Here is a 20,703-nt window from a genome sequence, read left to right as displayed (position 1 = left end):
TGTCCTCCACATCTGGTCGTCACCAGATTCACGTCGTAGTTGAAACACACCCAAGAAAGAGTTAGTCCAAGCCTTTAAATCCCATTGTTTCAATAATTTATCATGTGTTTTGGGGGACATACATACTTTTTCTCCTAATAGGTCCCACTGAAATGATCTGTTCCTTAGGTTCTTTGGTATAATCTGTGGCAATCCTGGAATTTTGTGGGCAATTCTGAAAGACAGAACACCGGAGGGAAAATTTCACACAATTAAGCTGATAACTTATTCTTCACCACGTTTCCAACCTCCAAACGAGGCAGTGGTTCCAGCCTCGAGCGCTGTCGCTGCTCAGATTAATTAGAACCAATGCATTCTTGATCCTGGAGCCCACTGGGACTCTGGGCTTTATGTTGAACAGAATTCAGTATATTCTCCACATAAGCCTTCGATTCAAAGACGCTCCCTTCCCAGGGATGAGGATTGTTGGATCGCATTCGGCAACAGGGTAGGCAGCCGCACGTGTAAGTGGCTTGACTGCCATTCACAGCTTGATTCTGCAAACGCTGGGGAAGCATAAAGCTGGAATGTTAAAGGTTAGGGAGCAGATCCCGGTGCAGTAAAATCTTGGGGACTCCGCTGTCTGTGGTGGGGTTGGAAGCCTGGCATGGAAGAGAGGACTGGTTTGTCACCTCATTCCAGCAGCCCCACCAGGAGCCCCTGCGGAGTCTCTGGCACTAGCGCGGATCTGGGTGAGCTGTGGGAGAGACACTGTCTAAAGAACGCCCGGATAAAGTATCCTGAACCCAGGATTTGCTTCGATCGTGTGGTGCGGCTCGGCCCCCGCTGTTCCCTTCAGATTCAGGTGGCCTGGCTCCTTGAGACTCTGGTGCGGGTGCGGTGGTCCGCAAAAGGGGCCAGTTTTGCCCCTGCCTCCCGCAGGGGTGGTTGGCAATGCTGGGAGGCATTCTGGGGTGTGGCACGCGTGGAGGAGGTGCCCTCTGCCTCTAGTGGGTAGAGGCCAGGGATGCTGCTAGACATCCGACAACGCACAGAACAGCCCCTACGACCAAGAACAACTGGACCCAAAAGGTCAATAGTGCTGAGGTTTGAGAGACCCTGGTCTAGCGCTATGCCCACGACAGACTGACGTTTCAGAGACAGAGGAGTAAATGGACATCACTCTCCCACATTCTCTCTCTTCCTGTCTCACCAAAGATGATAGTCGCTCCTAAGCATCTGGGGAGGATTCCAACTTAGCCACTTCCAGGGGCTGTGAGTGCCACGGAACTCTCAGGAGCCAGCCAGATCCTGGCGACCGTGAGCCCTGTGCTGGGCAAACCGGGGCGGTGAGATAGGACGAGGCATCTCCTTTCCACGCCCTCACTTACTATTTTACAGGAGTACTTTTCGGAATCACACAGTGACACTGCGCAGTGAAGGTGAACTTCGTCGTAATCCCCAATGAACTTGAAGACAGTGACGTGAAAGCGACAGGTTAGGGAGACAGCGTTCTCCTCGATGCCAATGGTGTTATCTTTAATGTTCTGACACCTATTCAGGAGAAAATGGAATCTTTGCTTCACACATTGGCTTCCGCTTCATATAAAACTGTCATGATAGGTAAGAATGTCTTTGCATTTGAGAGTGACCTCTGGCCTGTGTGGGTTTCTCATTTACTATCACTCCTGTTTTCATAGTTTGCTTTAAAAGCATCGAATAACACCTCAAATTAGTACCCTAACTGCAACTAAAAGCAAGATGACTACAGGGACTGCCCCCAGTCTCCCTACGGCTTCGGTTTCTCATCCTGCCGCTCGCAGTGCCGTTTTACTAAAACTAACTCGGCAAACACGCCATCAGTCGTCCCCTTGGCTGTCCTTTCTCTGGTTAATTACCACGTGGGGGAGGGTCCCCTGACTAAAACCCTATTGGGCCATCTTCACACATGTTAACATAGGCAGGAGCAGAAGGAAGAGTAGTCCCGGATGAGGTAAGACGCATGCCGCAGGCAACCGCCTCTTCTCCTCCTGCCCCCCGCCCCCAACCCTCCTGGTATTGGGCTCCCTCAGGCACACACAGAGTTGCCCAAATGCATCATAGCCCCTTCTGCCTCACTGTCTAGCCGTGTCCAGCTTCCCCATCTGGAAAGCCTTCCATGCATGCACACCCCTGCTTTTCCCCCTACGCCAGTCTGCAGCTCCCCCTTCTCTACAGATAAGCAGGCAGGAACAGGTGGCTTTTCCTGGATTCCCAGAGCACAAGAACCCGGTTGTCGTCCTCACTGGGTCTCGAACACACTGTCGGGCACACAGGACGCATCTAAACCTCTTTGTGGATGAACGCATGAGTGAACACACAAACTGTGTGCCGCCATGGCCAAGGTTGGCCTATAGGGGCTGAGAAGTTATCCAAAAATGATGAAGAGAAAAAGAGTGCCTCTTTTTTTTTTTTTTAAATCTTTCCTTCCCTGAGCGCACAGGATTAAATAGCTTAGTGATAAGGAAAATTAAAAGCTGGAGTTATCCTCCAACATCCCCACACCTATTAGGTTTTGTAATTAGTCTTCAAGGCAATAGTTCCTCAAATGTTTTGAAATTAAAACTTACTTGCCATACTCTTCCTTGTCACTCTTATTCATTTGAATAATCTAAATTGTTCAAAGTTTCTAAAATGTTCACAGCCCTCCAAGCATCACACAGGCCTTTCCTTTTAACCAGACCACCCCCTCCCAGAGAGATGACTTGATATTCGGGTACTTCCGGTAGGGGCTGGGGAAGCAGGGGCAGGCTCTGTGGACACCTGCCTCGGCGCGAGGACACAAGCCCAGCACTAGAACCCTCTGTACATCAGAGGAACACTGTCCTTTCCTCTGTGCAGGTACTCGTAGAGGAGAGAGGAGCGATGGGCAGGACTTCTGGAGTCACTGGGAGATGGTGCTCCCATCGCTGCCCTCCAATGAGCTGGAGAGGAACAGCTAACTGCCCCAAATTCTGAAACGAGCCCATTTTGCTGCTCACGCTTTCGTCACCGTGCATCTGTTTTCCCACTGGACAAGTTCACTGGGAACACAATAACCACATCCCTCCGAGAAAGGTCAGAAAGACTCATGAATTAAAATTCCCCCATATGATGAAAGCAAACAACAGTTTCACCTGGAGGCCTTTGTTCAGACCCTGGGGGAGGCTGAGATTTATGAGCTGTTCACTCACTCACTCTACTCTCTGGGTCAAGTCTATGAAACACTGTTTACAAACTGCTAAATGCCACTGCGTCCTCCAAAGGAGACACGGGCCCTATAGCTGGGCTGACATCTATACGGGGGCTCAGATCTGAGCTCTTCCACTTTAGGAAAGGACTTCGATCGGAAGAAGGGCCATCCAGGCTGCGAGCCACTGAGGAGTCACCAAATCCTTCCCTTTGCCACTGAAAAGCCCATGAACCAGCTCAGGAAGTCAAAAGCCTCCCCACCCTGTGCCCCAAGCCCCATCCGCCGGTTAGAGGGGTGGTGTGTCTCAATACTTGGAAGGACTGCTCTTCCGCCCGTGGCCCTTTGAGTCACCCTGGGTAAACTGTGTACCTAACTTCCCGGCAAAGTAGTGGGTATTCACTGTTTGCCCAGAACCACACCTTCTTTTGAGAAACGATTCCTTTTCAACCTTGAAGCTAATTATAGTGTCCATAGCACCCCCTGACCACCTCAGGGTAGGTGTCGACCCGGGCTAGTCACGGGGTCAGGACACACTACCCCCCAAAATCTGGCACCTTGGCATACTGCGTATTTTAAGGTGAAGAAGTTTGAGAAAACAGCAGAAGCAGAAAGGTCATAGTGACCTTCCCCCGACTCTTCTCCCCTGAAACAGGTCACAAAGCCCTCATGTGCCAGGGGCCCTCTCCCGCAGGAAAGGAGCATCCTTATCTCCAAAGACAGAGGGACACCAGGAAGAACGCTAACTAAGAGGCTTTGCTAAGTTCCCCCCAGTTTACTACACTTACCCATACCCTTTGCCCTCCCCTTTCTCCGTGGCTGTCCCCTCTTCATCTAACCTAGCAGAAAATACTCAGGCTCGACCACTTCTTTATGTCCCCATTTCCTTATGGAAGCTTCTGCACTTCCTATATGAAATAAATGTGTATGCTTCTCTCTTGTTAGCCTGTCTTTAATTTTCACAGCCGGCCAGAACTACTGTTACTTGACATAACCCTTTTTTAAAAAAATAAAAATAATTGTCGTTAGTGTGGTTTGGTCTATAGTCTTTTCTTCTGATTCATTCCTTCTGTCGATTTTGTTACATAATCACTGCATTTCAGGAAACATAGTAGGTGCCAGGCATTTAGCGGTGAAGAGGAAGAAACTCTTTGATTTTATAGGCTATTGTAGTTTCTTCTACTCATTCTCTTATTCTCTTATTCTAGTTCTTTTCAAATTTTGACAGGTGTCCTGTTCACCAACGTTCGTCCTTCTCCTGACATGCTTTTGTGCGGGTGATTAAATCTGAAGTAGGCAGGACACAATCCCCTCCTGGGTCACGTGGCAAATAAAGCATTTTGTAGTTAATGCCACAAGGACTTGGGGATCTCCTACCAAGCTGCTGTGTGACTTTAAGCAAGTTGCTTGGTCTCCCTGAGCCCCAGCCTGCTCATCTACAAAGGGAGGCTCACAAGGTCTACCTCGCAGGCTGTTAAGAGAATTCTGGCGCATGGATGCAGGATACAAACATTAGCTCCCATTCTCTTCTCTAAAAACTGACGTTGACTGCTATCTATCCGAAGGCTCTGAGGCTGTCCTGTGACGGGAGGCCACTCACCCTCCTTCGATGATGAAGTACCGGAGTTTGTCATTGCTGTCGCGGGAGGGGGTGGCATAGCATTTGTTTAGTGTCAGGATCAAGTGTGTGGCGTCAGCCCCGACCACAAAGACCCCTACATACAGCACATCTCGAGTTGTCAGCACCACTTCACCCTGGCGGTAAGGATGTTTGTAGGAGGCGTTTTTGTAGAGCGCCATCTTGGTGGTGAAGCTGCCTTCTTGGGTTGGGACTGTGAGGTTAATGACACTAAAAGGGAAAGAATCACGCGGTGAGGGACCCCAAACAATTGTATGTATCCAATTACTACCATTTTCAGCTGAAAAAACAGAGGGAAGGCAAAGCAGATGACAGTAAAGTCTAAGTCCAAAATGGTACCCAAAATGGCAAGCCGCATGTGGCAATTAAAATTAAATAAAATTGAAAAAATCCATTCCTCAGCGCCCCTAGGCACACTTCAATTGCTCAGTTTCCACATACAGCTATTGTATTGGATAGCAATACACTACATTTTCATCATTGTAGAAAGTTCTATTGCATAGTGCTGGTCCAAGGCATTTAGGTGCAGAAAATATGAACTGTTTCTTCCCTAGTGTTTCAAAGACAAATGCTAGCAAGCAATTTTGATTACGCTAACCTTGACTGTCAAGGAAAAGACAAAGCAATGCGCGCCCATGAGATTCTTTACCTTAGCATAGGCTTCACAACAGAATCTAAAGAGATCTTGATATCCAGCTCATAAGCACACGAAAATTCCACACTGATCGTCCGGTCCCTAGTGATGATGTTGCCAGTGTTGTTGGCACTTTCGATCCAGACTGTGTTTTTATACATGATATGAGTGCCATTGGACTGCCGAGCAAAGGAAGGTCAGAAATCATTAAATGTGGGAGTGAGTATGTGGCCTGCATCTCAAATCCACAGCCCTGAAAGTGGAGAAATGGCTTCATTCCATATATAACCCAGAGGCTGGTATATCAGGATGGAGCTAGCTTCAGCATTTACTAACAGTAATAATGAAAGTATTTTAATAGATGTCAACAGCACCCTTCAGTCTGGTAACCTTGAGTGTCCACGGAGGCTCTGTATTCGTGTACCTTGAATTCTAAGTACAACCAGCCCCAGTTATCTGTGGGAACCCAGGCTGGGGACAGCATGAAGTACTGCCATCCCAAGGTAATATAAATCTTGTTTGTTTTTTTTTTACAAGTCCTAATCCAAAATCTTTCCCCCACCAAATCTTCTACCAGACCTTACCACAAGGACCACAATGAACAAATACAAGCTGCACCTGCTCGCTCCTTTCATTCCCTGATAAAGTGTTACCGAACACGGTTTCATATATATATATATACATACATATATAAAGACAGCAGGAAGGAACAGAAGGATAAGCAGCAAGATGTTTTGCCAACCTATACATTGGATAATCTGACATGAAAAGTTAGGAACTTGACGTATTTCTGCAGCCAACTGTTACAGGTGTCCCAGACATCCTTACCCCCCAAAACTCTTCCTTCACCTGGAAGAACGAGAAGCATGAGCAAGATAACAAAAATGTGTCAACATGCAGGGCAAAGGATGACTGCAGACAGTGCAAACCGAGGACAGGAGCCTGTCACTGATCATGATCTTTCCGTTCAATTAACCACTCAGCACCAGATGACTCTTCTCCTTGATGTCTTTCATGTCAGATATGCCTTGTGCTATTTTCCACGGAGGTATTTCTAAGTAGACCACCCTGAAGTTGGCTTTAAAGACGCCCAACGTGCAAACACCGGGGCTGTCACTACCTCAGCCAGATGGCCTTTTCGGCCCCAGGCTCTCACCTGCACAATGTTGCCGCAATTCCCTTTGGTGTTGTTGATCTGAAAGGAGATGAAATCTTCCCCCTCGATGTAGGAGCACCGTCTGTCATTGATCCTCACGCCCTCCCTCTCAAAGCCAAGCTGGAAGAGTTTGCACTTAGATATGGACACTTCCATCTGGGCCGGCTTGCAGACCACCTCTGCATCAATGATGTCATGGGAGTCTGTGGGGAACAGTTATTACGAAAGGCAAGTCAGGGGGCGTTGGTGGTGCTGCAGGGGTGGGGTGAGGCATCCCGTGACCGTTTCCTTGAAAGGAGGCTAATGAGCTTCGCACAAAGGCCCGGCGTTTCTAATCAAGCTTTGATCCAACCAAATGCACCTATGAAGTCATTCAAAGCAATCACTGGGATGTTGTTAAGCTTATTAAAAAAAAGATGAACACGCTAATAGAGTGCGTTTGGTCTTTTCTTCACAAACCCAGGACCTGGCCCCACTTTGCTGGGAGCCACCTTCCCGTAAGCTGTGTGACGCATCGGGCTTGTCCCAGAGTGGAAAAAGAATGGGCGCCCAGGGGACAGCAGCACCGGGCGGGCCACTCCTGGAGCCCCCCCCCGCCCCGGATTCCCAGGCACGAGCTAGGAGATTTTTGACACGATTATGCCAATTGACATTTTCTAGGAGTGCATAAACAGAGGCTAACGAGCACTACAGAAACAGAGAGAAGCATTTTATCTGCTCAGATGGAGCCTGTGAACAGCACCTCTCCTAGGGAGACTTTCAGTCAAGTATGCTGCTACGATTTAGCTCGAGCCTTCTGAGTTATTTGGTTCAGGCAAGGGCGTGGAGCTGGGGGTGCAAAGCAGCCCCCCACTTCAGGCCGACATCCTGGGTGCACCCGGCGGGGACAAGGCCTTTCCTATCTTACACGCGCTGCCATTAGGAGCGGGACCTGGGGTCCTAGGTGTTTACTGTTTGCTTCAAACCCTGCAGTTGTCTCTTCAGGACCAATTAATCTGGCTTTCAACGAGTCTTAAAGCACCTGGCACTCTCACTCAGAGGGTTCGTGTTTGCATCAAACTGCCTGCCTTCCCTGTGAGACTAAAAGATGAATTTGGATCTCTCTGATGTTGCACAGGGCCTCAGATGGAACTGGCTGATTCTACTGACATACACATTTAGGGGTTATCATTTATTGAAGAAAAGTCTCCAGCTATGAGATGAACATTAGCTTACTTTGAAGACGTCAGATTGCTTCCTGGTTCTGCTTAAACGCTTGTGAAAGCTTCGCGAGGTGGGTCTCTAACTAGGATGGCCGCACAGGCTCTACCTCAGGAGTTGTTCTGCGCAGCCGCCAGGCCTCCTGCGTCAGGCCCGTCTGGAGGCGGGCGGGGCGGGGTGGGGGGAGGCGGCAGGTGTCACTCACTATTGCCGTAGGGAGGTGGCTCCACGCAGCCACACAGCTCTCCTCCGTTTTCCAGCTCACAGGTCCGGTTGGGACAGTCCACCCCCACACAGGGATCTTCAACCACTCCTGCTAAAAAGGAAAACAAACAGAAACACGCACGACTTGATTTTCACACCCATGCTCAGCAGCAGGTGGCCGCACTCTGGACTTGCCACGTTCATGGAACTGGCAGTGGTCAGATGGCAGCTGCGAATGAACAGACAGGGGCAGCTTTCCAGAAAGTGATGACAACACTAGTGATGGGGCCCCTGCTCCGGGCCCGGCACCGGGCTTCCTGCTTCGGCGGCCCTATGTCCTCCAACCCTCACGATCGCTCTGCGAACTAAGTACATTTTCACAGCTGCAACATGGCCAAGGTCCACACCGTGGAAGGTGCATGGTGAGGCCGGAATGCAGAGACACCGCGAACTGCCAAGATCGACCCCGACCCGTCCTTACCACACTGGTCTACGATTACATGCATCTGTGTCTTCGCACTTGCACAGAGTAGGGTCCAACCATTTCTCTCCTCCTCATAGGGGCTGCTCAATAAATACTTGTTACGAATGAAAATTTTAGGGCCAGTGAAGGCCCAGAGAGGTCCTTCAGATAGGACTTCCTGGTCTGCTTTGATTCATGGTCTACTTTCCCCATAAGCTTCTATGTACTTAATTTTATATAAAAAAGACAGACCAAAACCTGCACAGAACTCACCAGCACTAACTTAGATTAATCGCACTGTTTTGCCAACAAGAATAAAACTGTAAGTAAAAACCAAATGTATGTGGAGTGCCATCATCATCGTATTATAAACAATTATTTCTGTAGCAGATGAGTCCACAGGCCACCTGCAAGATCGTCAACTCCCCAGTTTAAGAAACACTAATTGAGAGCATTTTCTTTTAGACACTCATTTCTTTATTTAAAGAACCTCTTTCCCTATCAGATGTAATAATCCTCCTATTCATCATGGCATGGGCTAGTGAGTGCTAAAGAAACAACAACTGTTCAATCCCAGCATGAGCCAAGTTAGCTTCAAGAATTTAAAAACAAAGCAACACCCCGTGCTGTCTCAGATGCTTCTCCTGACTCAGCTGCCCTGCCCCTCTGCTAAGTAACTCGTTGTCATAGGTGGGAGTTTAGGGATGGCTTGGCATCGCCCTGTCTTAATTCTCAGAAAGACAACTAACAGAAAGCCATTAGCATAATTTAAATACATTTATCTTTATTTTTATTGTATCCATTGTGATTTTTATTCTCTGTGCTAAGACTCCACATTTTTGAAGTTCCACCACCACAATTATTGATCATAATACCCAGTTGCTCAGAATAATGAAGATAGTAAAATTTTCGAAAAATAATTGACATGAAAAGTAAATTTTGGTTGGAAATGAATCTTTAGGAGAGATGGATGGGATTTTTTTTTCGTCCCAATGAATTAATGTTTTCATGGAGAAGCATGAGGTGTGTGAATACGAGGCAGGATTATTTTTATAAAGGTCTTTTCGCTTGACCAGTGTGTGTGTGTCCAATACCTACACAGTGCTAAGCACACAGCAGCACTGAACGAAAGTTATGGTTGAATAACACAACATGAAAACAACCCAAGAGCATAACAAAGTGTGGAGGGTACCGCCCACAGAAGGAAAAAACACCTCACTTACACATATGGTGGTCCATATACCAAGGGGCAAATAAGACATGCCCTTAATCAGAGGGAGGTTTTTCAAGTTTCAAAACAGCTCATTTTAAACTAATTGCAAGTACTGCTTATTAACAACAGGGTAAAATATTAAAGTCATCCAAAAAAATTATGTTGATCTCCAACAGAGACTAGTAATTTGCTTGTTAAGAGTTTCTGAAATCACTGGGCACATAGTCTAATCAACTACAGTTTTGAGGTTCTGAATTAAGTGCATCCCTACTCTTGGTCAGGTTCAGTCTGCAAGTTTACTGAAATGCACGCAGTCTTGCAACATGGTGGGACCTGGATGCACACTGGGTTGGCAGAATACACATTCTGTTGGCCACAATATCATACTGCATTAATAAGACAGTACATGTATATGGACACATATATGTATACGACACATTTATATGTGTTTCTATACATATTTGCTCCATCTATTTGATTGACTTAGTAAGAAAATGAGCAAATAGTAATATGGATATACACATAAAAATGATTTTCTTACTACAGAAAAAATATAAAAATCTATAGATCTGGGTGACGGGCATTAAGGAGGGCATGTGATGTGATGAGCCCTGGGTGTTCTATGCAACCGATGAATTGCTGAACTCTACATCTGAAACTAATGAGGGACTCTCTGCTGGCTAATTGAATTTAAATTTAAAAAAGGAATCTATAGATCTTCAGTTTATCAGCTAATTCAATATATGTACAATCGCTTTATAAATCCAACCACAGCTTTAAGGCAGGCAGATAGAGTCGGCTCAATTCTAACTCAACTTGCCGCTTGCCACACGCCGTCTTCCCTTTCTGAGCTGGGCTCTGACCCATGTTCGAGGAGGCGAGGAAGAGCGGGATTCGAGATCGGAAAGCAATCAGGATGCCATCTCTGTCCCTCTGCCTCATCAGCCACTACCCGGGTGCTCCTCCAACCCAAAGAACCTCATGTGCCCAAGCTAGTGTCCTAAATTCCAGAGCTGGGGAGGGACCACAGGTGAGTGAAGCTCCCCTGAAACGCCCCCCTCTTCCCCACAGAATCTCTGCTGTAGCTCTCAACTCTTCAAGCCCCGGGGGGCAGACCTACGGCTAAAGGAGGAGGCTGGCCGGCCAGACCTAACCCAAGCAGTGCTGCCAGCAAAGCTGTTCTTTTAGCTTAGAAAAGAACCTGCAGAAATAAAATAATTCTCTTACAGCAATTCTCCTTCTCAATCCACTCGGTGCTGAGGATCCCCAAGGAGCGACAGGACTCCCCGTAGGCGGCCAGGGAGCCACAGAGCTGGAACTTCTCGTAGTTGTAGCAGCCGTCCAGGTAGCAGGACTCGTAGAAGGGAAGGGGGTCGAGAAGCCCATAGCAGGGCTGGAAGAAGCCCTTCATGTCCGTGAGCTTCAGGCAGTAGCCGTCGCCCTGCATCTTCTGTATGTGCACGTTATCACACATGGCTGCGTACTGCGAGAACTGCAGCTCGTTGCAGCTGGGGGCGAGAAGTCTGGTCAGACGAAGCGAGGCCAAAACAGCCACCCGAGATCCCCGAAGGGAGGGAAGACCCCACCTGTTACCTCTTCTGCTAACCCGGAAGTCAGTGAAGTGTGTGGATTCCAGTGCTAATTGGCTATGTGAGCTACTGGTCTCAATCTACCCATCTAAGAAAGCGACACAGTATTCCTATTGTTGCTGTCACCGGAAGAAGAGAGGGTAAACTAAAATAACGGGCCGGTGGCCAACGTGTCAGGCGAAAGGCAGATATTGACATGAAAACTGTTAACCTTTGGTAGAATTGATACAATAAACCATGAAAGGGTATGGATATAATAACCAATAATAACCATGAGAGTTAGTATTATTATTAATCAATAATAGTAATAATGATAGCTGGTAGAAGCCTTCTTTTTTTTTTTTTTTTAAAGATTTTATTTATTTATTCGACAGAGACAGCCAAGCGAGAGAGGGAACACAAGCAGGGGGAGTGGGAGAGGAAGAAACAGGCTCATAGCGGAGGAGCCTGATGTGGGGCTCGATCCCATAACGCCGGGATCACGCCCTGAGCCGAAGGCAGACGCTTAACCGCTGTGCCACCCAGGCGCCCCTGGTAGAAGCCTTCTAAACCACTTCCCATATAGCTAACAGAGACCAAAAGCAAAACCTTCACAAGGAAACTGGTATCCAGCTGAAAGAGTTTATAAAGGAAGGCAAGAAGAAAGGGGGGAAGGGAGAAGCTCAAACAGAATCATAATTTCTCAGGAGATTCTGGACTTTGCCACCTACAAGGCCTCTCATGTAACTCATTCTGCTCTAGCTTCCACTTCACCTAGAAAAGGACGAGATTGCACTAGATATTGCCTGAGGTTTTTTTCCAGCTCTGGGTCCTGTAATTCAGGATCGTCTAATTTATGGAGATAGTATTCCGTTTACACCTGTGTCATTTCCCCACCTGGGTATTTAGCTGATGCTAAAGGACATGGATGGAGCCATTATACAAGCAAAGAAATACCATGAAAAAGCAGCATATCTATAGATCCAGAAATGTTATTAACAAAATTCAGCAGCTCACAGGTAATCTGAATTAAGCACTTTTCCAATAACTTGTAAAACTCATTCTCTCTCAGCTGGCAAGAGAGGGGTCTCATAGTAACTTTGGTGACTTCCATTTTTGAAAAGACTTTCCTGATCTCCACCAACCTCTACCTGCACAACCTTAACCAGGCCTTCTGGTGAGAGTCACAGGCACACAATTAGACCCAGCCCTGGGGAGAAAGGGAGAGCCCTTTTCCTCCCAAGTCCCAGCAGGCGGGCAGCCGGCCAGCGCCTCAGTGTTTAATCCTGGGCACCCTCTTCTGTCCCACCAAGGGCTAGATGACATGAAGACTCAGAATCATATCATCGAAGCCCAGTTCCTTCCTCTGCCATTCAAGAAATTACGGAGGCCTCTGATGTGCCTATTTGTCTTATGAAAATTCCAAAGACCTGGGGCTCAGCTCTTCGCAGGAGAGGAGCGATGGTGCCATAGAGAGTGCATTCCTCATTAGCACCTGTCACGGACATGAGAGGATGAGGGACACCGAGTCTAGCAGCTGGAACTCTCACCTCTTCTGCATGCCATTGGTTTTCCAGCTCTGGGCCAGCACCACGCTGCTCACCACTGGCTTCCCCCGCAAGGTCACATAGTCATCGGTCAAGTCCCCATTGAAGTTGCCACAGAGGCCACACACTTTGTTCTGCAGCCTCTCGCTGATGCTGATTTTTATGACGTTGAAACCATTGTAGTAGATCTGGATGTCGGGGCTGGTGTCTATCACCAGGAATCCCTCGCTGCTGTAGATTTTGGTTGCCAGCCCAGTTATAAATGGAACATTCACTTGTGTGCCATTCACCTATGGGGCAGGGGAGAAGGGAAATTAGAGTAGGGGTTGGCAGCTGTTTCTATAAAGGGCCACTACAGATGTTTTAGGCTTTGTAGGATATAGGACCTCCACTGCTACTCAACTCTGACCTCAGGGCATGAAAACAGCCATAAACAATATGTAATTAAATTAACGAGGCTGCACTCCAATAAAGCTTTATTTAAACAAAAATAACAACAACAACAACAACGACAACACAAAACCAAAACCCAAAAACTGCAGCAAGTGATTTGGTCAAATTCTGTAGCTTACTGAACCTTGCCCTAGAGTTTAAGGGCATTTACTCATCACACTGTCCACAGTTCCCCCCAAAGCAGCATAACATGGAGGCAGAAAGATAAGAAAACATTATAAAAGTACAACCCACTACAAATAGCTGGATTTTTGTATAAAACTTTCCCCAGCATAAACCAATTACTGAAACGAAATCCCAATCCTGTACTAAGGAGTGTCTAACATGGTTAATACGAATCTGGGGATCACTGCCATGTTTATTGTTTTCTTGTATATAATGTCCAAACTGGAGCCCCCACCCCCCACCCCAAAGGTCCTATAGGCACAGTATTTTCTGCATTCATCATTCTCCTACTTTCTAACAGTTTCTTTTCTTAGCCCTTAGGACAGCACATAACGTGCTTTTCCTGTACTTACCAAATAAATTGAGTTTTTCCCCCCCTGGTTATTAGTAACTTCTGTTTCTTACAAAAAAAAAAGCAGAAGCCTTTTAGAAAATATGATTCTTTACCATTTCGGCCAGCTTGGAATATTTTATTCAGCAATAATGTCAGTTTTGCTCTCCTGCGTGGTCATTTTGACTTTCTAGCTCCTGTATTGGGGAGCAATGCAGTTGTGTCTATGTGGGCCAATTTGTAAGAAGAATTGGAGTGTCAAAAACAGTAGCAGCTTTCATTGAAGTTAAAAACCGGTATTAAAATCCAGACTCTTCCTTTTAAGCTTGCAAAATACCACCAGTCTTTTGTCTAACACTGGACACTAAACTATTTGATGATTTTTCAAAGATACACTCAGTGCATGATTATGTGAGCCCATGGCAGAAAGCAGAATACACACAATAACGTTTAATTCTGGAAAATGTTCATGTGTGTGTCCTGGCTCTCTAACTGCCCCTCCCTAGCTGGAATCACAGCACTGGGGACTGGCTCTGTCTTTCAGGTCTGCTGGCTCGTGAGCAGCCTGGTTTAGCTGAGAGGCTGGAGGTGGCTTTCAGTAGTTTATCAGAGCAGATTACATCTTACATGGACGGGGTGGGAGGAATCCAAGTTGGGGAGCCATATCAGTTATGGGGGTGGGTTAGAGAGTCACATTTATTTACTACGCTAGTCTAAGACTCACCGGAGACCAGCCAGCCAGGCTAAGGAAGGGCCAACCTAAGAGAAACCCACTGTATTCAGCCTCCCGTTTTCCGTCACTTGCTGTGTCATCCTGGAGCCCTCTGATAGTGGGGGAAGCTCCATCAGGTTTTTAGCGAGGTCGTTATTTTTATAAGCAAATGCTTGCCTTCTAGTTTTCAGAAAGGATAGCAGACATGAAAGAGTTTGTCTTGGCACAGCTGAGCAGAGCCAAGAATACTTTTAAAGCCTCTTAAAAACAAACAAGATGCTTTTTGGAAATTAATCCAGAGTCAAAGCTGACTTATCTACCATTTTATCACCCGAGTTTCTATTAGCACCCACACTGTCATTACTGGCCCAGGATGGTCAGCGAAGGACAAAACAGGGCCCGTTCGCATGCCTGCAGAATCTTTATACGTTTATTCCTGAGAATCTGGTCATCTGTGTAGGGCATATGCGGAGGAACAACCTATTACCCTCAAACTGGGTTACCTGGGGAAACCACAACGGCCCCTAGCCAAGCCCTTGTTCCGGGGCAGGCGTCTTAAGAATCAACGACAGGCCCGTCACCTTGACAGTGTTCCGGTCGTTGATGAGAATCTGCTCTTCGTTGATGTAGAAGTACACGGGCGAGATGATGGTGAGGTTGGGCGCCGACCACTTGTCGAAGTTGATGATGAGCTGGAAGGAGATGTCGGGCAGCTTCTGGCAGATGGTGGAGAGCACGAAGGCGCAGTTGGCGGGGAAGCGGAGGAAAGCGCCGTCGAAGGTGCGGAAGACGCCGCCGCCGGCTGCCAGGCAGTAGGAGGTCTTGGTGCTGAAGCAGCCGCGCACCCCGTTGCGCAGCGCGCACTCCTCGTCTGACTTGCACTGCCGCGGGTCGCACTGGATCAGGTTGCGCCGGAAGCAGCGGCACCGCCGCGTGCAGTCGCTGTTCCAGAAGAGCTGCTTGGGCTGCAAGAGAGGAGGCAGATGTTAAATCCCGGCTGTGGACAGGGGCCGGGGGAACCCCCCCCAGCACCCCTTCCAGCCCCACGGCGCCTCCATCTGGACCCTGTTTCGCGCTGGTCTAGCCTCCCTCTAACGGGGCTGGGGTTTGCAACAGGGAGCAGGAGGAAGGCTGCTTCCATGCAACTGTGATATCAGTTCCATGCCACTCAGATGCCAGACGATATGCAATTTAGTCTTTATTGGTTTCAATCAAGAACTTGGGAATCTTATACAGCTGGCTTGTAGAACTAATCACAGCCAACCTGTGAACGTCTAGCTGTTAGAGGAAGTAGGTGAAAAGGAAAAATATTTGGTAGGAAATTAGTCTGGCAAGTACCGGCTCCACCTCGAGGATGAAATGTCAGTTCGCTCAAGAATGAGAAAACTGGCCCTTCGTATCTTCAGTAGGTCAAAAGAAAGTTCTAACCAATTCCTACAATGAGTCACTTCAGCATTTGGTGAGTACAGCCATTCCAAACTTTGTCTTTATACCTATCTACTTGGAATTTACTGCCATGGCAAGGACTTCCATTCCTGCGTGTTCTGAAGTGAGGGATCTAGAGAACAGGGAGGTTCTGGGTTTCAGTCCCAGCCCTGGACCCTACATATCCACCCTGAGGAGCACTACCAACCTCCCAGAGCCTCGGTTTGCTCCGCTCTCAACTGGAGGTAATAATACAGTCTTGCAGGGCAGCTGTGAAGACTAAATTAAATAAGACCTATAAGGCATGTTTCCTGGCATAGGTAGGCACTCAATAAATAGTAGCTGCTGTTCTTACTGGAGAAGAGCCACTCATCCTCTTTGAGAAGGAGAGAAATTATATAGTCATATAAAATACCTGTAGCAAAGTCTATCCCCCATGGTGGCAGCCTACAATTTCCTATTCTTCCCCAAACAAGCAATCATCTGTAGACCCAATTGTTACTTGGTGGAGTTTGTGCTCTTGAGCTGGCACTTGATTGAGAACTCCAGGGAACTGTTGGAAACTGGTCATGACTGTCCAGGTGGGGTGGTCTTGACAAGTAGACCGTGTCATACAGATGTAGGCACTAATACAATTGACCAGAACAGCACTCTCCCAAGAAGATGTTTTAGCTAGGCACAAGAAGGCCTCTGCTTCTGTCTGGTCACCATTTCCGGCTTCATCTATAGACCTATCAAAGTCCTGGCTATCACATACAGATAGGACTCGGATTTGAAGGTAAATAGAGAATGAGATCTCCAGGACAAGTTTGCTCCGTGCAGTGCATGTCAAGATGCCCCGGCTGATTCTTTCATCCTCAAAGTGAAGTCATTCCTGAAGCCAAGTCTTCCCTCCTTCCAGACTGTTAAATATTCTGGGTGCCAGCAGCCTCACAAATTGACTTCATTTCTCTTATCAGATTTGCAGAATAATTGAGTGGATGGTCTGGCCTCTCCCTGATAAGAAGTCAGACATTACATGGGCAGAAAGAGAAAAATAACCTGGCATATGTGGATATGATAAAGGGTAAATAACTCATCCCACAGGAGAATTTGATCATGAAGCTTGCTTCACAGGGAAGTCACTGGGCCCAGCGCGGCTTTCTTTACCTTAATTAGACCTGGCAATGACAGCTGGGTGATTACCCTACATGCTAATGGCTAGATGTGTTCTCCCTTTATTTCCAAAGAGATTTGTTGTATAAACAGGCCCCAAGCTTGTTTGAATGGTGGCAAGGAGATGTGGATTATTTGTTCTGTGAGTTTGCTACTTCCCAGATAGAAGCCGTTGTCAAAACCACTGACTGTCTGATGAAAATCGGATAATCATGTTTATAGTGCTAATAGCCACGGAGAGCTGTACCTGCATTTCCTGAGAGTTCCAAGGGCTTTTATATGCATCATTTCATTAACACGCCTGGATTTTTTTATTGACAAAATGCTACTCAAGGGAATACAAACAACGAACACAATAGCATCTCCTAATTACTGAGCTGCTAGGTGCCAGGCACGAGGCAAGGCACCTGGAAGAGATTATTTCTACAACAACCGTACGGAGCTGGTATTGTAGCCACATTTCATAGATAGGGCATCCGAAGCTCAGGGAAATGATACAGTTTGCTCAGTGTCCCACCACCAGCAGTGTGGTTCAGTGAGACTCAAACCCGACTCCATTCCATGTTGCCACAGACACCCGGCATCCCTGTTGAGAGGTGCATGACACCCCTGATGGATGCAGACGCTTCAGTAAGTCTCTGGACCTGGGAGCAGGGATTGCAAGAGCGATTTTTTTAGCTTTGAGTCTGGTTATCTCTCCTCCGAGACTGTGAGAAAAATGAACGTATTTTATTTTTTCTCACCTGTTCCTCCTTTTCTTTTCAAACGAGCGGTATTTCTAAGAGCTAAACCCAGCTCTTCCCGGAAGTCTTCCTTGATTACTTTTCTAATCTTCGGCTCCACTTCTGTCTTCCTACACTGAAGCAGATTTCCCACTGACCATGAACCTTTTAAAGCAACCCTCACTTTCCCTGTCTTTTACTGACTCTCAGAATAAAGTCAACCTGGTGGTTCTCGAACGAGGCAATGCATTTTTACAAAAAGGAGACATTCTTTATTTTTTGCCTAATTTATTTCCAATCCAGACGTTTCAATTAGATTTTTTTAAGTGCTGCTATTCTTTTTCATTTAAAATTGATTAGTTCTGTAGGGTATTATTTCTCACTCGTTGATATGTTATTTTGTAATCATTCTCTTGTTCTTTAAAGTGCATGTTTCTCTCTCCTGAACAGACTTTTACTTTCCTCAAGGCAGGGGACGTGTTTTATCATCCCCGGCAGCACCTCCAGCGTGGAGATCTGCAGATAGAAGATACTCGATACTTAACAGCTGTTACCTGTCTACTCACCAACAGAAGATGTGCATGTCATTTAAGCAGAGACTGGGCTTGAGGCAGAACCACAGACTAAATACTCTCTCCAGGCAGGCAAGGCCTTTTCTAGCTTAGTATTACGGCACATAAAGAAAGATTTCGAAGTACAAAAAGTAAATGAGTCCGTGAGCTGTTACACAATGTTTTACCGAGTGACCTCTGCAAAGGGCATCTTCCTCCACTGTCTGCTGAAGCCCCCACAGAGAGGGAAGCAGAGGGCAGAGTGAGGGGGGCACAGCAGGAAGCAGTCCAGATGGAACTCTCTGGAGGGCGGTCCCAGAGTGACAAACGGCACACGGGGAGATGGTAGCCTTCACACGCTTTCGTGGAGCTTCAATAGCCATTCCTCTTGGCCTCGAGCGCCACATTTCCCAGTTAAAAATGTCCTTAGCTAAGACAGCTACACAGGTCAGATTCACAGCCACCCTATTTCCCAACTAGGGCCACCTCCGGAGCCTTCACTAAGATTCACAGGAGAGGAAATCAGAAGGGCCTGGAGAAAGGCACGGCGGGGAGAAAAGCGAGTGGAGAGCGTGGGCAAGGGTAGGAGGCCTTGCCAGGGCCAAGGCAGCACGTTTCCTCACGCGCGCTCCGTGAGCACGGGCCTCACCCGCCCTGTCCCCGCCCCACCTCCCTGGAGAGAAGCCCCGCCGTTTCCTACCCGCGGGGGAAGCCGGGTGGGCGGCGGCCGACTCTCGGAGTCGGCCCCGGCGAGGAGGGCCGGGCGGCCTACCTCGTAGTACTTGCCGTCCGCGTAGCAGCCGCAGCTGTGCGGCAGGATGCAGCTCTTGCCGTTGACCACGTAGCCCGCGTCGCACTGGCAGCCCTCCACGCAGTAGTGGTTGCAGTCGCTCTTGAGGCGGATGGCGGCACAGCGCGGCTGGCACACGCTCACGCAGCTCTCGTAGTGGCTGTTGGGAGGGCAGGTGACGGCTGCAACGCAAGACACGCGTCAGGCCCCGCCCGCTCCCAGGACCCTGCGCGCTTTCCTTCCGCCGCTGCGTCCCCCGCGAGGCGCGGCGAGTCTCCGCGCGGCGAGAGTGAGCGGCGCCACTTCTCCCTCCGTGGAAAGCCCCCGTCGGACCCATCGCTGCTTCGGTGATGGACCACAGAGCAGATGGGGTCCCTGGAGCCCCCGCACATGACCGGCGACCTTCACCCCGCCTCCCGACATGCATCTCGACTTCAGTGGGGCACCCCATGGCCTTCCGGGGAGCCCCACATCAGGCCCGCTTTTAGACGCTAGCTCATAATGGTCTCCCCTATGCATGCCCTCCTCGTCCTCTAGGCCTACCCAGGTTCCCCACGCTTCCAGTCCTAGGTGGAGCCCCCTCCTTTGGCTCTTCTGCCAATGGCAACTGGCCTTCACCCCAGAACGTCCACAGCATCTTTTCTAAGCCAGGAGCGTAGGCCCCTGAGCCCCTGGATTTCTGAGGAGGCAAGTGTGTGCTGCGCGTGCGCGTGCGTGTGCGTGTGTGCGTGTGAACTAGGTTCTACCGTTTTCAGATGCAGGAGAGTGGAGCCACCTACGTAGCCTGTCTGGGCCCCAGCTCCTTCCCTGTAAAACGTACTTACAGCACCCACTTCCTGGCTTGTGGGGAGGAATTATGTGAGCCTGCGTGCCTGGAACAGCACTTAGCACAGAAGTGTTCAGTGTTAGTCCATCATTAAGGACAGGTTTGCTTGAAAGTTCGATAGAGGCTATTATTTTAATCAACGTATATGAAAAGCACGAGTACTATTGTGTTAGAACTTCTCTATACCATATACAGGATACATTCGGGGCACATTTTATTTTGTATATTCCTTAATGGTAAAATGGACGTTTTTGGTTCTATAGATTTTACATGTACAGAGTCATGTAACCAATACGACACGGTCTACTATATTTTTAAACATTTAATTTAAAAGGAAGTACCTGCCTGTGGTAGACAACGTAAGCCATGCAAGTAAAAGGGCAACAGGAAAGCAACCTCGGGTAACAAATTAGAGTTGAATCTTCTAGAAATCGTCTCTGCATATAGAAGTACCCAGGTGTGTGTGTGTGTGTGTGTCCCCGTGTGTGTGAGCATACATGTGTGTGTCCAACCCCATTTTTTCACATGAATGGGAGCATAATATACATATTTTCCTGCTCATTGCTTTTTCATGACAATTTTCCTTCCATTACCCTTGAATTACTGTTTTTGCACTGCTACCTGGTATGTGTATTTTCTGTGTTTATGATGCTGCTGCAGTGAACATCTGTAGACATATATCTTTGACCTTATGAGTAAATGACTCTGTATAATAAAATCCTGGAAGTGGAATTACTGGGTCAAAGGGTTCGTACATTTAAA

At 47.8% G+C, this 20,703-nt stretch overlaps 1 protein-coding gene across 1 annotated transcript in view; it reads right to left on the bottom strand.

The window, feature by feature from the left end:
• Window positions 1-20,703, bottom strand: part of TECTA (tectorin alpha) — a 67,767-nt gene that overhangs the window by 1,680 nt on the left and 45,384 nt on the right. Inside the window, exons 12-21 of the mRNA XM_026505542.4 lie at window positions 19,098-19,297; window positions 15,054-15,437; window positions 12,815-13,101; window positions 10,924-11,219; window positions 8,022-8,132; window positions 6,617-6,819; window positions 5,476-5,639; window positions 4,788-5,036; window positions 1,371-1,533; window positions 127-214 (exon numbers count right to left, since the gene is read on the bottom strand). Of these exons, the coding sequence (XP_026361327.2) occupies window positions 127-214; window positions 1,371-1,533; window positions 4,788-5,036; window positions 5,476-5,639; window positions 6,617-6,819; window positions 8,022-8,132; window positions 10,924-11,219; window positions 12,815-13,101; window positions 15,054-15,437; window positions 19,098-19,297 (2,145 nt within the window). The remainder of the gene's footprint in view (window positions 1-126; window positions 215-1,370; window positions 1,534-4,787; window positions 5,037-5,475; window positions 5,640-6,616; window positions 6,820-8,021; window positions 8,133-10,923; window positions 11,220-12,814; window positions 13,102-15,053; window positions 15,438-19,097; window positions 19,298-20,703) is intronic.

Source organism: Ursus arctos, unplaced genomic scaffold, assembly GCF_023065955.2.
Source record: "Ursus arctos isolate Adak ecotype North America unplaced genomic scaffold, UrsArc2.0 scaffold_22, whole genome shotgun sequence".
Classification (NCBI taxonomy): Eukaryota; Metazoa; Chordata; class Mammalia; order Carnivora; family Ursidae; genus Ursus; species Ursus arctos.
Note: the sequence above shows the minus strand (reverse complement) of the source record. Positions and strands in the feature narration are given on the sequence as shown.